Here is a 16,406-nt window from a genome sequence, read left to right on the forward strand (position 1 = left end):
AGTTTCATATTTTTTGCAATCTCTAAATTCAATTAACATTACACATAGAGTTTGAAAATATTTTGCTTGGTTTAATGAAGAACTATTCTTATGTTCCTGATATTTTAAATTCTTTTAAATTAATTTGTCCTAGTTTCAGTATTTGTATAGTCTTGTGATATATTTTGGCACTATTTTCAAGATTTGCTGAATTGTGGTTTTGTCTTTCACAGCTTGCGTTGAAGGGCTCTAATTATAGTGGACTACTAGAACGGCATCGGATTCATACAAAAAATGTGGAGCATGTTGTAGATAGTTTAAGGTAAGGGTATGTATCAAAATTTTTGATTATAATCCATTTGAAATATTCTCAGTAACAAGAGGTTACAGAACTTTAAATTATTCTGATGTCTCCTTTTCTAAAAATATAGACTGATTTTGATTCAACTATCCTGTTTCGTTCACTTAAAAGAGAACTGCATATACTTAATCTGCTTTAATTTTCGGTTTATCAATGGTAACACAAGTATGGTCCCCCACATTCATGTTTTTTTCTTTTGTGGATTTTATTATTCATAAGTTTATAGCTCCTGCTTAATTAGTTCAGTCTCCTCGCTCCACTCCTTCATTGTCCCTTTGCCTGTTCCTTAATGTCCTGCCAAAAGCGTCAGCCGTCACTTCATTTAACACCTTCTTACCACAAAGACTCCTTCCTCCTGCTGTGAGACTTTAAACTCCTTTCCCAACAATCCACCTCCTTCGTTTTTCCCTTCTGCTGCCAGATTTTAAATGTTTTTCATGCTAAAAGCATTTTAAACACTTTTCATTCTGATAGCAGAAGGCAAGGAGGTGGATCATTGTGAAAGAATTTTAAAACCTGACTGTCTTCATGGTGGGAAGGGAGTAATGGGGTGATGCTGTTTGTGGGAAAGGAGTCTCTAGCATTCATGTTGGGGGTGGGGGTTTTATGATATTTTGGGGTTTTGACTTTCATGGAGTTTCTAGGTCCCTAACTCCTGGGAATGTGGGAAGCTGACTATACTTCTATAATAATGAATTCAAAAGTATATTATGCTTCAAGTTGGACAATGGCTGCTGTAGTGCTGAAAATGAAATGTGGTTATTTGAATTATGGCTAATGTGGACTCAAAGCATAGTAATATTCTATCAATTAGAATATTCTGTCTGCCTTTCATTTGACAGAACTTGTGTTGCACTTCTCTTAACATGAGTCCTCTCTCAGTTGAATAACACATGATCAATTGTGTACTGTACTTCAGTTTTTCTGCAAGTTTAGTGTGTATTTATTTAAATCTTTTTGGATTCCTATAAATAATGCAACCCAAAGTTTTTGATGTATGATTTTGCACGAATACAACATATTTAGTAGGAGTAACTAAAAAAAATGTTTTTCAAATAACTAATTGGAGGACTTTAATAGAATTGGTAACTACAGCTGACACACGTTATAGATATCTTCCATAAAATTAATTTTGGCAGATGATACTACTGTATTCAGTTGCAGCCTGTATTTGCTTCTCTTATCCTGGGATCCTTTAGCTAAACTGAGTAAACTAGCTCTTTAATTAGAAAACTTATATTATTTAAGCCTTAAAGTTCTGAGTAATAACTACTTGCATTTCCCTAAATCTTCAGGAATGAAAAGATTGAGGTCCGACTTGTGAAACGCAAAGAATATGATGAAGACACTGTTCGGTGGGCAGATGCTATTGTAGCAGCAGGAGGTATAAACTTGTGAGTGGGGAAATGCATTTTAAGTTACAGTAAACTTGCACATTTGTACACTGCAACTATCTGAAACTTGTCTGTGCCAAGGTGCAGCCAGCATTATTACCTGTTTTAAAGCATGGGTTTGTGTTTGTGTGTACAGGAGGTGTCTCAGATATTTGGGGGGCACATTTGGGTCTTCAGGACCACATGTAACTTGCAGGCTGTACTTGAACTACTCTTGTTGTACGATATATCTTGGTTGAAGATAATGGGAAACAGTCAACAAAACAGTTATTGAGTGGTGATTTTGGGCTCTCCCTTGGTTTGTATCCTACAGTGAATCAAAATTTGATAAGAATGCTGTAGGTAGAAATGTCTTTCACCGTGTTAGGCAGGATGACTTGCACAGCCATCTTTATGTATGCCAAACTGCCCCACTAATTATAATGTAATCTTTCATTTGTCGTTTGTAAAATGTGTGCTTTTGAAAAAAATCATAATGTATAGATACCATAATTCAAAAGCCTACAGAAGATATTGTGAACTAGACTGTATGTATCCATTTTTCTTTGTCTACATAAGTATCCTTTCCTTATGGCAAGTTGTTTTCTGTATCACTATATTTAGGGGAGATTTATCTAGAAACATTTTAAATTTATGGGGATAAAATTGTCTCTACTTCATACTTTAGAATTTTTGTATGTTCCTATATAAAAGCAATCTCTTTGCGTATCTGATATTTTCTATAGGTGATGGCACAATGCTTCTGGCAGCCAGTAAGGTGTTTGACCAATTAAAACCCGTTATTGGAATAAACACAGACCCTGATAGGTGAGTGAAAATACTGTAGACTATGGTATTACACACCTGATGTTTAAGTACTCTATATTTCTAGCACATATATGTGATTCATATGCATAAACTGACATTGTAGGCCAATTTAATGTGCACATTGTCATATGTTAGTTTTATTTTCACTACTTAGTGTCTTTTTTCTAGCTTTTGAAAGTCTTTTCAGGAATATAAATCAGAGATTGATTCAGTAAGGATACCTTAAACAGATGTTGAAATGCAACTAGAATTGTTTTGCTAATCTGGAATTAATCTCTTTATACAGTATGCTGTTCATATGTTCAGTAATCTTAAAATCACATGTATTAAATATATATTTGTGAGCAAATATAACCTACTACGACATTGAATGTTTGCCTTTTTGTATGTAAACTGCTCTGAGTTCCCTTGGGGAGAGAGGGTGGTCTATAAATAAAGTATTTATTATTTATTATTACAGTAACTGATTCAACTGCACTAGGCATCTGCTATTTCAGTTTTCTAGTCCTCTCTACCTTTAATATGTGAGTTTTCTGATTAATTTTATATCTGGCATCCATCCCAGATCTGATAGTTGCTGTGTTGATGTCTGAGAGACATAATTTAATTAACATACTGTAAGCCACTCTGCATGTTGCAGATCTTTTCTTCAACTTCTAATACCGTAATTTTATAGACTTCCCATTTTAGTGCCATAATCTCAAACATTTGTAGTGTCCCTTCCACATTTCCAATTGTTCTGTTAGTGAATGAATGAATCCATGTATTTGTGTTGTCATATACTTGTTGAAAATTGAATTGAGCTCAATTTTTGGTAGAAGTAGCAAAAGAAGCAAACAAAAAATCAAAAGAAGGTTTACCCCCAAAGGACCTCTAGGGCGCGTAGAGGCATTTCCACCATGGTTAGAGCTCTCCTGGACTCGCAGGGGGCAAAAACATTTTCAAAAAGCTTTTTTTTAAAAAAAATAACCCTGCCTCTATATGTTCCAAAATGCCCTCTTGGAGATAGGAAGGCCCAAAAACTCCCATGTTCGGTAATTTCTTTGTGGAAGCAGCTACTTTATGGGATGCAGCCCTTGAAGATGTCAGGAGGGTGTTATGGAGGCCTTTCAAAGTTTCCCATGTCAGATACAGTGACAGAACATCCCTGTGCTTAAAAAAGTAACCCATATTTTGACTGGAATTTTTTCACCCACCTGTTATTTACCAAATCCTCCTTCCAATTCTTTGTTGCCTTTTTAAAACTGGAACTGGGAACTATTCTATAATTTGAAATCATACCAAATCACTGAGTTTTAAAATACTTTAAGTCTATTGTCTGAAGTCTATTGGTACTGTTCCTTTGTTACATTTAAATCTTATGTTTAGCTATAATAATGTTTATCTAGTTATAATAATGCCACCCAGTATTATGTTACTTATTCATTTTTAATAAGGGACATAAGGGAACAGATCTGTACATGAAGGAGATAGGAAAGTACTCTGTTTTACTTTTTCTATATTGTTATATCTAGATCTGAAGGCCACCTGTGTTTACCTGTACGATATACACACTCATTTCCAGATGCCCTACAAAAGCTCTATCGTGGTGAATTCAGGTAGGTAGGATCGTACATATCTAAAGACCATTATCTTTAAATATTTTTAATATGTGAAATCATTTAGCTGCCCCAAGGAACACTTTTGATCTGACAACTGCCCCAACACTTTACTAGTATAAAAATCAGTATTTCTAATCAGTGCTTAATCTTCCGTTTTTTTGCACACTAATCCATTATGAAATGCTATTCAAATGCATATGTAGGCAAACCTAATGTCTGTAAATTATCAAGATTTGTAAATGACAATAAATTCATATATTTTGTGATCAAGTCACATAGACAGAAAAGAGTCAATAGAAAAATGGTAACCTCATCTGTGAGAGCCAAACATACTTACCATGTTTAATACATTGAATGGTGGAAAATTCTGGTTTTAATCATGAACTTACCTGGTAAGTGCTAGCAGCAGTATAGCCAAAATAAGTCCAATTAAAACAAGTATTTTAAAGTAGAGGTTGAGGGCAGGATAGGTGCTGGACCTCTGTTGGTAGTACAGCAGAATCCAAAGGAAGGGGAGCACTCTCCCCTCTTAGTTAAATTTTCCACTGACCCCACAAAAATTAACTCTGAAGTACTGGGAAATCTTCTGGAAACAGTTTTCAGGCAAATTTGTGATTTCAAGGAGGAGGGGAGTGAAAAAAAAATATATTCTAGAAATAAAATTTCTTGCATTGAGACTATTGCAAGGCCTATTAAAAGGAATAATGGACTTGGATAGTGTCCTTAAATAGGATGTTTTGAGTCTCTTGCAGGAGAGATAAAGCAAGGTATAAATAAATATAGTAGTAGTAGTAGTAGTAGTAGTAGTAATAATAATAATAATAATAATATGCTATTTAGCTTAGCAAGGCACTACACCAGTACCCATGAATTCAACCATCTACTGTATAAAAATGTATTCTTCCCCAACAAATATCTGAAAAGTAAACTTTGATTTTGCCATTTTATATGAAGGACAGAATTGTACTATGGCATATTTTATTTTGAATATCCACGGGTTTTTGGTATGTACAAGGGATCCTGGAATCAAACCCCAGTGGATAGCAAGGGCCTGCTCTATGTACAAATAATCTGAAACCATTTCAGTCAACTCTGTCATGCAGATACCTAAAATGAAACTTCCTTGAAATTGTAAGATTTGTTAATATTAGGTACAGGTGATTTAGAGTGGACCAGTATCTGTTTCATTAAGGACCTTCTGAATCTAGCTAATAAGTTGACATTTATATACTCATTTGTAATGATTTTGTGCTTTGTGCAATCATTTTCTTCTAAAGATGGCAGTGGAGGCAGCGGATTCGGCTGTACCTTGAAGGAACTGGTATTAACCCTGCCCCTGTTGACTTGCATGAACAACAGTTGAGTCAAGAACAGCATAGTAGCGCCCATGTTAATGGAAGATTCCAGGATCAAAGTAAGCATGCATCCATATATACCTTTCTTATAGTCTTAGATATCCCTCCTAACATTACAAAATAAAAAGTACACATTGAAAGTACAGAAAAATCCAAAGTATATGCATATAATAACAGAAACATAATTATCTTCAACAAGGAACCTATTATAGCTTACTGTTACTAATAAAATTACTAAGAAGGGCTTAACACCAAAATATAGTTTTTATTATAAAATAAAAACTCAATATGATACACAGTAGCTTCTGATTTAATTTTGAAAACACTAGCTGAAATCCTCTATGGCAGTTACAAATGTACAGACATGATGATTATATATTCATGATCCATAATAACACCAACAACAACATTATTTATAACCCGTTTCCATGGCCCCGAGGGGACTCGGAGCGGTTCACATGGGGACCAAGTCTGATCAACAGATAAAAAAATACGACGGCAGCATATATAATTAAAACAACAGTAAAATAACATTAATAAAATACATAGCGAGCATCATGGTTTAATAGTGAGCTATTAAGAAATCCCTACATAGCCCCCATTTTAGGGGCTACTTAAAGACTATGAAGTCCTCCAGTTTCTACTTACCAGGATGCAGGTACTGCAGTCGATGACAATCTGATACCTTTTTACTTGGGAAGTAGGTGCCTGACATTGTCTCACATATGTGTATGTGCACGTGATCTCCTGTGCAGAGGGAATTTGCTATAGGGCCCTGTTTCTGCCTTTTGCACTGTGGAATGCTTACAAAAGAGAGTGGAAATGCCAGCTGCTTCCCGAGTAACCCGGGAATAGGCCCATGCCCATTGCATAACTTCTTCCTAGTAAGTGGGAATTGAGGAGGTTGAGCTAAAATTCACTATAGAAGACTGTAACTGTGGTGCTCACGCCTACGTATCTGCCATACACAATGCAGGCCACTGGCTTTCATCCTTAGTAACCATAGGAAATGCCACAGAAAGTAAGCCAAATAGATTCATACATGTGTGTATACATGGGCACACATGTAATTATCTTGCTTTCTCTGTTTTTTGAGATTGTCTTCTTAGGTCATATTATATCAGTGTGATTTGCTTATGTCTGCAGAGTCTCAGATTTCTGAGCCACACCTCTTGCCTGTGAGAGCTTTAAATGAAGTCTTCATTGGAGAGTCTCTCTCATCCAGGTATGTTAGATATCTGCTCAAAAGCATGACTGCTCAGCTAAGCATGAAATTTTAATATGTTAATGTGCTTAATGTGTTTTTGTTTCTTTACTTACTATTTTGTGCAAAACTATTTCCAGACTTAATTACTTCATCCAAATCATACATTTCTCCTATCTTCAAATGTGTGGGAAAGAGCTTTCCTCACATAGTACCTTCATGTTTCAACAGACCTTGTCTCTGCATGCAAATTTTGTTTTTGAATTCACTTAAGGGAAGAACAAATGAACTGTTCTTTTTGGTTACTGTCTTGCTTTTAATATATCGTCTTCCATGCTTGGCACGATTATTAGAAGCTCTAACCTTCCTTGTTCACATTTCATGATTGACCTAGTTATGAGACAATAGCACACTATTTAAAAGCACACTCTTTTGCAGTGTTTGCCAGGGTCTTTATTTCTTAGTCCAGATATATGTAACATCCTCTTGTGAAAAAGGATGAAGAAGTATTATGCATTTTTTCAAACCATAATCTATACATTTTCCTGCAAATTAGATTCTATTTATACTTTTTTCGTTTCTTATCAAACTCCCCTCTCAGTATATAAGACCATGCATGCTTTATGTGCAAGGAAAACAATTTAGATCAAAGAGTTAAAATTGAACTAATTATTTCCTCTCAACTCATAAGCAGAGGGGTGTTTCCTCTGCTAGTGAAACTTTGAATGGATCTCATCTTAAGTACAGAAGCAGTACTACCAGTTACATCAGATAAGGGGACTGCTGAAGATATTTGAATAATGAGGGAGCCCACAGCTTGTGAGAAAGGAAGTGGAAGTGTATGGATGTAACTATTTCAAGGAGTCCTTCATGCAGCTGCGGATCATGTGATGAATCAAAGGATGAAAAGATAATGGTTAGATGCTTTAGATGTCTCTGTTACACAGAATATAAACTTTGAGCATTTTTATATAAAAACAGGAAACATTATCAACTGTAAAGAAATGTAGCTATATTTTGTAAGTTTAATGCTCAGATAAATACATTAATTTGAACAATATAAACTCATCAAAGGCCATTTTCCTAAAATGTGAATTGATGGATTGAGCTAATGTATTAATGGGCAGAAGAACTTCCCATTTGGAAATAAATGTGATGCATGTATTCATGGTGCACTGATATTCTGGTAACAACTCAACAATAGTACATTACAAAATTCTAAAAGGCTTTCAAAATGGCTTGCTGTCTTACTAACCATTTGTTGTATTTTTGAAATCTGATTTTAAAAACCACCAGTCAAAATCAATTTTAATCTTTCCATTTAAGATGCTGTTTTAAAATCAATAGTGAAATTTCCAGCCATATTTGAAATTGGCCCTTTTAGATTGGTACATCCCTGATGAAGGGCTGTGTTCTGTCTCATTTAGGGTGAACTATAAGTCCTGCAAACCCAGTTTTAAATTCTCCCTTCGTAGGGCCTCTTACTATGAAATATCAGTTGATGATGGTCCATGGGAGAAACAAAAAAGCTCAGGTCTCAATATATGCACTGGAACTGGATCAAAAGCATGGTAAGTTTGGTATATTTTTAAAGTACTAGTTATTTTGCCATATTATTCCAGAATGAGTAAGTGAGATTTTTGTAAAAGATACATTATGGTTATGTTACCTTTCATAAAATCAGCAGAATATTTCATGAAATTATATAAATTAAAATTACTTAGAGCAGATACATTTCCAAAACAGTTTAAACACTTATAGGTTGAGTATTTTTCAGTAACAAGTTATGTTTGAAAAAGCGTGGTATTGTACTGTTATTTCCCTGGATTGTTAGCAGGTTTTTTTGGCCTGTAATATAGTTTAACCATTCTATGTTGAAGGTGTTTGAAGATGAATGTTTTGGAATTGTTTTCAGTTTTAAAACCTGGTTATGATACAATGCAGGTAGCATGCTGTATTGGGGAAATAAACAACTGGAAAACTGCAGGGGAACATTCTATTCAAAGGTATACAAAACCAATTGTGAAATGTTGAGGTTTTAGTCTTTAGTCTCAGTGGACTCTTACTTGTGTTAGAACAAAATCTAGTTCAAGTGATACAGTTCTTCTGTAACTATGTCACTTTTGAGTTTTGGTTTTTTTTTTTTTGCGATATGCTTGAATTATCCCCAGTTAACCCTGAATCTCTTCTCATGGAAATATATCTTTATTATGTAAAGAAAATGCTACATAACTGTGTCCCTCTTCCATGTAACTTGATTGAAAACAGTACTGCCTCCCAGGGTAAATAAAGATGGTGCTAAGAATATTTAATGCAACAACAAAACAAGAGGAATGACACCTAGGAATTTAACTTCAGTATGAACATTGTATTGTAGCACAGAACTTTGGCTGAGGGAGTATAAGGAAAGTATTGCAACTATAGGTGGTCCAAGTAGATAAGCCCTTGTGTTTCTGATTTTTAGGTCTTTTAATATCAACAAAGTAGCAAATCAGGCTGTGGAAGAAATCCTTAAGATTGGTGAGTTGCTGGTAGAACCTTCTTAGCACAAAAACCAAAGTACAAAAACAAGACCACATTCCCAACCCTCCCAAATATGCTACAAAGACCAATTTTCAGTGGATCATTAAAGCAGAGATAAAAAATATGCAAGCTTCCCTGCAACCCCTTTCGGTCCCCTTCACCAAAAGCTAAAGATAGCTGTGTTAAATGATTTCCCCCCTCCCTTGGGCTTTAGACTCCTACCTTGTTTGCATTTGTGGGTCTTTTTACTTACCTTTTCACTTTTTCCAGATGCAGATGACACTTTCAGTTTGGAAATAAGACCCATTTGAAGAGGGATAGGTTGGGAAGGCACAGAAGCCTCAAATACAGGGGAACAAACTCCTAGAGGCTTTTGGGGAGAGCAATTAGTCATTTCAGGGGCAAAATTTTAAAAATGACCCAAAAAGTTGTGGAAAACTATTGCAGGTTTTCAAAAACAGTGCTGGGGAATGTGTGTGGCCCTAAAAATACCCACCCTGAATTAAAAGAACAGTTTTTAAAGTTACTAAGATACTGTTAAATGAATTTCCTAAATTAGCTGTGTTTACCTATGTAAGATTTATTTCTTGGAGACTTGGCTGGCTGGTATAAATTTTACTCATGGTAATTATTTGAGGAAATGATGAATGCTATAAATACTTGTTGTGTGCTTCCAAGTCATTGTCACTTGTGACAAGCCTAAGTGGAACCTTTCATCAGGTTTTCTTGGCAAGATTTGTTCAGAGGGGTGTTTACGATCTTCTAGGGCTGAGAACGACTTGCACTAGGTCATGCAATGGGTCTCCATGGCCAAGCTAGCATTTGGTCTTAGTCTCAAGAGTCTGTCCACCTTGCTGGCCCACATGCTACATATAATATTTTACAAGTCAAGCCGAAATAAAATCTGTTGAGTTTTGCATTGTAAAATATTACTTTTCCATCCCATGATACTTTTTGACTAACAAATGCAGAGTATAATTGTTTATAACCAAAAATTGTTATCTTTTTGATTCAATAGCCAAAGGTTATGACAGCTTAAATCTTCCATTGAGCAAAGAACTAATCCAAAAAGGTAAGACATGTTTTTGGCAAGTTTGACAAAGTTTGCAGATAGGGTTTGCTCTTGAAAAAGCTGCAAGCCATTTTGGGATGTAGTAATAAATCAGGGGATTTCAGGCAGAATTCTGACATAACCAAATGGGACTCCATGACTTACTATTATATCTGAAGGCAGCCACAGAAATAATGCTCTTCATTTTTTCTACTTCAAGCTTTCACATTTTGCATTTAAGGGTTTTATTTACTAGTGTTCATTGCCCATTGTATGGAGCCACCGGTGGTGCAGTGGGTTAAACCTTTGTGCCAGTAGGACTGCTGACTTGAAGGTTGGGCTGCTGACCGGAAAGTTGCTGGTTTGAATCCAAGGAGAGCATGGATGAGCTTCCTCTGTCAGCTGCAGCTCCCCATTCGGGGACATAAAAGAAGCCTCCCATAAGGATGATAAAACATTAAATATCCAGGCGTCCACTGGGCAATATCCTTGCAAACGGACAATTCTCTCACACCAGAAGCGACTTGCAGTTTCTCAAGTCACTCCTGACACGAAAAAAATAATTTCCCATTGTAATTTAAATTTTTCTTTGTTTGATAAATATTGTTTTCAAAATTTTGAATATAACATTCAAGAGTTAGGAAATAACATTTATCAGGCAAATAGAACTAACATTGATTTTAAAACTCCTCATGAGAGGCATGTGTTTTTTCTGTTATAAATGGGAGTTAGTACGGCAAAAAAAATAACGAGGGTGAAAATTACATGCTGAAAATGCATGTATAATTTTTTCAGAATAGGAGCAAAAATGATGTTAGATAAGGCACAGTAGATTTGAGAATTTTCTGTTAAGTCTCCTGATTTCTAGAACTTGATAATTGTATTATCAAGTTATATTATATTTATATTATATTTTGTCTTGACCTTCCATACTTTCAGTAACAGATGGATATAATGAATCTCTGCTATATAGTCCAGAGGAACCGAAGATGCTTTTCAGCGTACGAGAACCTATTTCAAATCGTGTTTTTTCAAGTAGTCGGCAACGGGGTTTTGCTTCAAAGTAAGTATCTAATTTAGTAAGTATCTAATTGAATTCACTATTTAATTTGTAATTTAGATAAAATACTGATTATATTTTGTCTTGAATCAAGATTTGTGACTTAAACAAATTTTGCATTTCATTTTAAAATATTACAATTTTTTTTTAAAAAAAATAATGCTGTCCAGTAAAATCTAATAAAAAGGGATAACCCATCTTTGAAATAATAAGAAACAAAATATTGTTGTAGTAACACCCTTCATCTTGATGGTCTTCTAATGTTTTGGACTGTGACTTCCATCATTTGGTCATTAATTATTCTGGCTAGGGCTGATGAGAGTAATGATCCAGTCTGGAGCGCATTAGATTTGATAGTTTTACTACCATCATTATTACATTGTATTGTTGAAGGTTTTCATGGCCGAAATCACTGGGTTGCTGTGAGTCTTTCGGGCTGTATAACTATGTTCCTGACAGTTTTTTTCTCCTGACATTTCACCCATATCTGTGGCAGGCATCCTCAGAGGTTGCCTGCCACAGATGTGGGCAAAACATCAGGAGAGAAAGTTTCTGGAACATGGTTATACAGCCCGAAAGACTCACAGCAACCCATTACTACATTTAGGAGGAGCAAGCCATGTTTGAAAATAGAACCTCTATAACTATGTGCTATAGCTTTGTTTCTATATACACTCTGAGCAGCTCAGTCATGCAAATTCCTTCCTTTTGGAAACTGATCTAATTGCATGTGTTCTGTTGGCATGTTTTGTACCTGATATTTCCTTCTTGGAGGAAAGAGATTATTGAGCTCAAAGAAAATTGTGCCCTTTGCAAACCAAAAAAAGGCTTATACCATGCACTTCCAGGAAAGATGGGATCTCTTTCTAAAACATAGGACCAAGATTTGTATTTATATTGGATTGTTGTGCTTTCTCAACAATCAAAGGATAAAAAATGGCAATGAGGTATGTATTGGTGAAGGAACAGGCACTAGGTGTCACCTCTCTGGAAAGAACTGGCATTCTCCATCTTTGCAGTTCCTTTTCTGCAGCGTAGTGTGCTAGAAGTGACAAGGAAGACCACTTCTCTGTTGGGATGGGAAACCAGACATGATAGATCATTCCCCTCCTTTCAAGTGCATGGAAAAAAATACCGAGGAAAGGTCTCACCTCTTAAAGAAGTGCTTTCTAGCCTTAAACAACTCAGGAAGAAATGTCTTTGAGCTGAATGTTGTCTTTCCTGTGAGCAGAGAAGAAATACACCATGCAAAAGTATCTCTAGCCCTCCTTGATGTTGCGCTGTTTTTCCAGTCAGCTGATCATGGAAAGTTTAACTTAACTTTCATAACGTGTTCTTGTAAATGAAATACATTTGCTTATCTTATTAGTTTTCTGCTATTGTTGTCTTTCAATATATTTTCAGAGTTTGCATCCGCTCTCGATGTTGGGATGCCTGTATGGTGGTAGATGGAGGAACTTCATTTGAATTTAATGATGGAGCAATAGCATCAATATTGATCAATACAGAAGATGCACTGCGTACTGTTTTGCTAGAAGAATGAAGAAACTTTTGGAAACACTCAGAACTCAAATCACAAAAAAAGGGATATGCTACACCATTTCAGATGCATACTGACAAGCATTTGGGAAACACATATTGAAATGGGTTTTCATTTCTTTTGGCTGAGAATTTCTTGGTAAACCAGTGTTTGTCCTTTACTTCATAACAAAAGATAGGTTGGAGATTTACATCTCATGCCAACACGCCCCTGACAGTAAAATCTTAAAGTAGTAGGTTGCTTCTAAAACTAAAGCAGGGATTATGGATATTAAAGTCAGTTCTATGGATCTGTCTTAAAACCAAGTGAACAAAACACCTTGATTTTTTGCAACATATTTCCATCAGTTTCCAAAAGCAAATGTCAAAAGGTAATTATTTTAAGGTTAGGTCTGTGTTTAAGTTACTGCCTAAGAATTTGATGTATTCCTTTTGTATACGTGAAGAATTTTGCTTCTCTGTCATAATATTTGAAATTGATATCATCCTAATTTTCTAGTCTAGTTTTCATAGATCATCAGGATTATCTAGTGTCTAAACCCCCTTTGAGTAATGCAGTGCCTGTTTCTTTGGCAACTCAAGGGTATCACCCGTTCTTCATTATCTTCTTACAGTGTGGGTTTATATATGTATATTGGACTAAACTCGCTTCTAAAAAAGATTTTTCAGTAAATTCCCTCTATATTTTTTTCTTAGAAAATTTGTATAGTAAATATTTATGCAAGATGTTGCATACTTAATTATTAGGAATTCCATTTCTTTAATTAGGCCTTAATCCAGATCAGAAGGAGAAGGAATGTCTCCCTACTGTGCTGAAGGCCTGCAATCAGGATACAAACTGGTGCTGTTGATTCACCCCTTCAGAGCATTACAAATGATGCAGTTGAGTATTAGGTCAAATTACACTGCCACATAAGTTTGAATTGTGCTCGGTAGCAGACTGGCAGCCAGTGGAGCTGGCATAGCAAGAGAGTTGTGTGCAATTACACCCCTCACCCTAAAAGGGAAAAACAAGGCAAGTCTGATTGTAATTGGAGAAAGTGCACAATACTATGGATCATTCCATGCCAAGTGGTCTAAAATTTCAAAACGTTCCCACCATCATGTTCTCTATTGTTTTTTTCCAAATTTTAGCTGTAGGGCCAGTCAGGTGTTAAACTAAGTTTCCAAAAATGTGAGGTCTCTTAACTGCAATAGTTGCTGATCCCCTTATAGCGTGTGCACGACATTTAACAAAATGCCATTTTGGGGGGTCTAATAAAATTGAAACTAAATGTATAAGAATTGCTAGTAAATTGAAATACTTGAAAAAAATTGAAAAAATTAATTTCATCAGAATTAGCAGAAAAAACTGTACAGGATTTCAGTTTACTAGCCATTTTTATACAGTTAGTTTCAATTTTATAGACCTCAAAAATGGCATTTTGTTAAATGTCATGAGCACACTGACTATCCTTCAGATAAGCAGGTCTACATCAGCAACTACTGCAGGTAGAGACCTCAAATTTTGGGAAACTTAGTTTAACACCTGACTGGCGCTACAGCTAAAATTTGACAAAATTGGAGACATTATAGTGGGAAGGTTTAGACTACTTTGCATGGAATGACCCATATTCCTTTTAAACATTCACGTGTGACTGACAGTTTGTGTTGTTTTAAAGGTATCTAAAAGAAGCATATCTATACTTTCAAAGAAGGGAAATATTCAAGCATCTTAAATGCACTCATTTGTCAATGAAACCGGTTTAGAATGTCTTTTTTAATGAGCAAAGATGAATAAACACCACATTGATATGGTATCAGAATTCACAATTGGATAGAACAAACCTTAACACTATAACCATGGCAACAATTGTTAATTTAAACTATCATTTCTTTATTTAAATCAACTATATTGCTATCTTAGCAAATATGGTACTCACTAAAATATTGGTTGACACTATTTAAGCACAGATACAATGTGAACTGGTGGTGAGTAATGTCAAATGTATTTACTGTTCACATTTAAAATAGGGGGAACTAATCTCTAAGTCAAAACATATTGTTTCCCCTTAATTAACATTAAATAGGCATACATCTTCAACACTAAACAATCCAGGCTTTTGGTAGCCTGGACAATAGTGATGTTGATCTCTAGCCCTTAAACCATACTGTGAAGAACCTGACTCATTTTGTAATACACCCACTAAATTTGTGTGCTGCAAAATGATAATCTGCTGCTAACCATAGGTATTTGCCTGCATAGTGGGTATACATATGTGGGACTAACGTGCTCATAATGTTGAGAGCAAGGAAGAAAAATGCAGAGTATAAATGGGTCCTGTAATCATTATTTCAAAATGATGAAAGCTGTGAAATCAACTGGATGGGATTGAAACTTGTTTTTTCAGTTTAATATAAAGTTTAGATTGCTAATTGAGGAGTATGATCATTTGCGCATGTTTGAGAAACTTCCATTAATTCCACAATCCCTTCTCCTACATATACACACTTCATGTGTACACAAGGGTAAAATGCAGTGCCCCAATTGGACTGTATCCACAATGAAAGTGAATCATGCCCTGAAAAAAGGATACTCAATGTGTATTTTACAGTGCCAAAACCATGATTTAACATTGTATGTAAAGATTCGTACAACTGCCTACCTTGAGTTAAGAACAAAGAACAAACTTCATAAAGTCACTCGGGGAAAAGTGATGGTTTTAGAGCAAAGCCTTAAACGTCCAAATGAAAAATGTTCTTTGAAGTGATCTGTGAAATACAAATGTGCCCAGGATTTCTTAATCCATGCACTTTTAACCATGATGTTTCTGGGAAGTTCCTTTCCTATGCATTAGGAATTGGGGTCTGGCATGGAGTAAGGAAAGCTTGATAGCAGTTGTAATTTGTGCTGGCTCTTGCTTCAGTAAGGTATCAGATTTGAACTGGTACTAGCCATATTTGAATTTGGTTCAGTTGATTTTAAAACAAAAGCAGAAGAGTGCATTCTAAATTAACTGAATTTCTTAATTTCTCATTTGTTCTCTCCCACCCCAACTTGTTTATTCATAGTGACGGTAGTTTAGTAAAATAGCATTGGAGGGTAAGTTAAATGTTCCTCAGTCGGGTTGCATTTAGTGTATTTAAAATCAAGGCTTCAAAACAAAAAGTTGTTCACTTGTAAATTTCTTAGTCTATTATTGATTTTGACCTGATTTAAAATTATTTGTTGAAAAAAGACAATCTCTAGAAAAAAATGTAAGCTTTTTGTAAATAATTATCTAAATTGCTTTGTGTTGAAGTCAACAAGGCAATTTATATGATAGACTAGAATATGTGGAATTTGTGCAAATGCCAAAATGTAATAAAACTACCCTTCTCCCAATGTTGTCTAATTCCAGCATGTCATGTATTTTTAATTAATTTGATTGAAAAATAGCATCGGGATTGGTTTTACTAAGAAATAATGTATGTGGTTGGTAACTAAATGTAATAAATGTGAATTTGTGTTTTGGAAGTATTGTATGTTTTTCTGTTGTTTTGAGGATGGATT

The 16,406-nt window shown here is 35.2% G+C and overlaps 1 protein-coding gene across 5 annotated transcripts in view; it reads left to right on the forward strand.

Moving 5' to 3' along the window:
- Positions 1-16,370, forward strand: part of nadk2 (NAD kinase 2, mitochondrial) — a 28,950-nt gene extending 12,580 nt beyond the window's left edge. For 2 of the 5 annotated variants that reach the window (XM_008116111.3, XM_062972489.1), the window contains exons 2-12: positions 213-307; positions 1,636-1,724; positions 2,460-2,541; positions 4,056-4,139; positions 5,420-5,556; positions 6,644-6,722; positions 8,129-8,272; positions 9,166-9,221; positions 10,243-10,296; positions 11,215-11,338; positions 12,740-16,370. In XM_008116111.3, coding sequence (XP_008114318.1) covers positions 2,471-2,541; positions 4,056-4,139; positions 5,420-5,556; positions 6,644-6,722; positions 8,129-8,272; positions 9,166-9,221; positions 10,243-10,296; positions 11,215-11,338; positions 12,740-12,878 — 888 coding nt within the window. In that variant the 5' untranslated portion in view covers positions 213-307; positions 1,636-1,724; positions 2,460-2,470 and the 3' untranslated portion in view covers positions 12,879-16,370. Of the gene's footprint in view, positions 1-212; positions 308-1,635; positions 1,735-2,459; positions 2,542-4,055; positions 4,140-5,419; positions 5,557-6,643; positions 6,723-8,128; positions 8,273-9,165; positions 9,222-10,242; positions 10,297-11,214; positions 11,339-12,739 lie in introns of all 5 variants that reach the window. The other 3 variants (XM_008116112.3, XM_008116110.3, XM_003224261.4) reach the window with 3 other exon arrangements.
- Positions 16,371-16,406: the final 36 nt, after the last annotated feature.

Source organism: Anolis carolinensis, chromosome 2 (genome assembly GCF_035594765.1).
Source record: "Anolis carolinensis isolate JA03-04 chromosome 2, rAnoCar3.1.pri, whole genome shotgun sequence".
In the NCBI taxonomy this organism is placed as follows: Eukaryota; Metazoa; Chordata; class Lepidosauria; order Squamata; family Dactyloidae; genus Anolis; species Anolis carolinensis.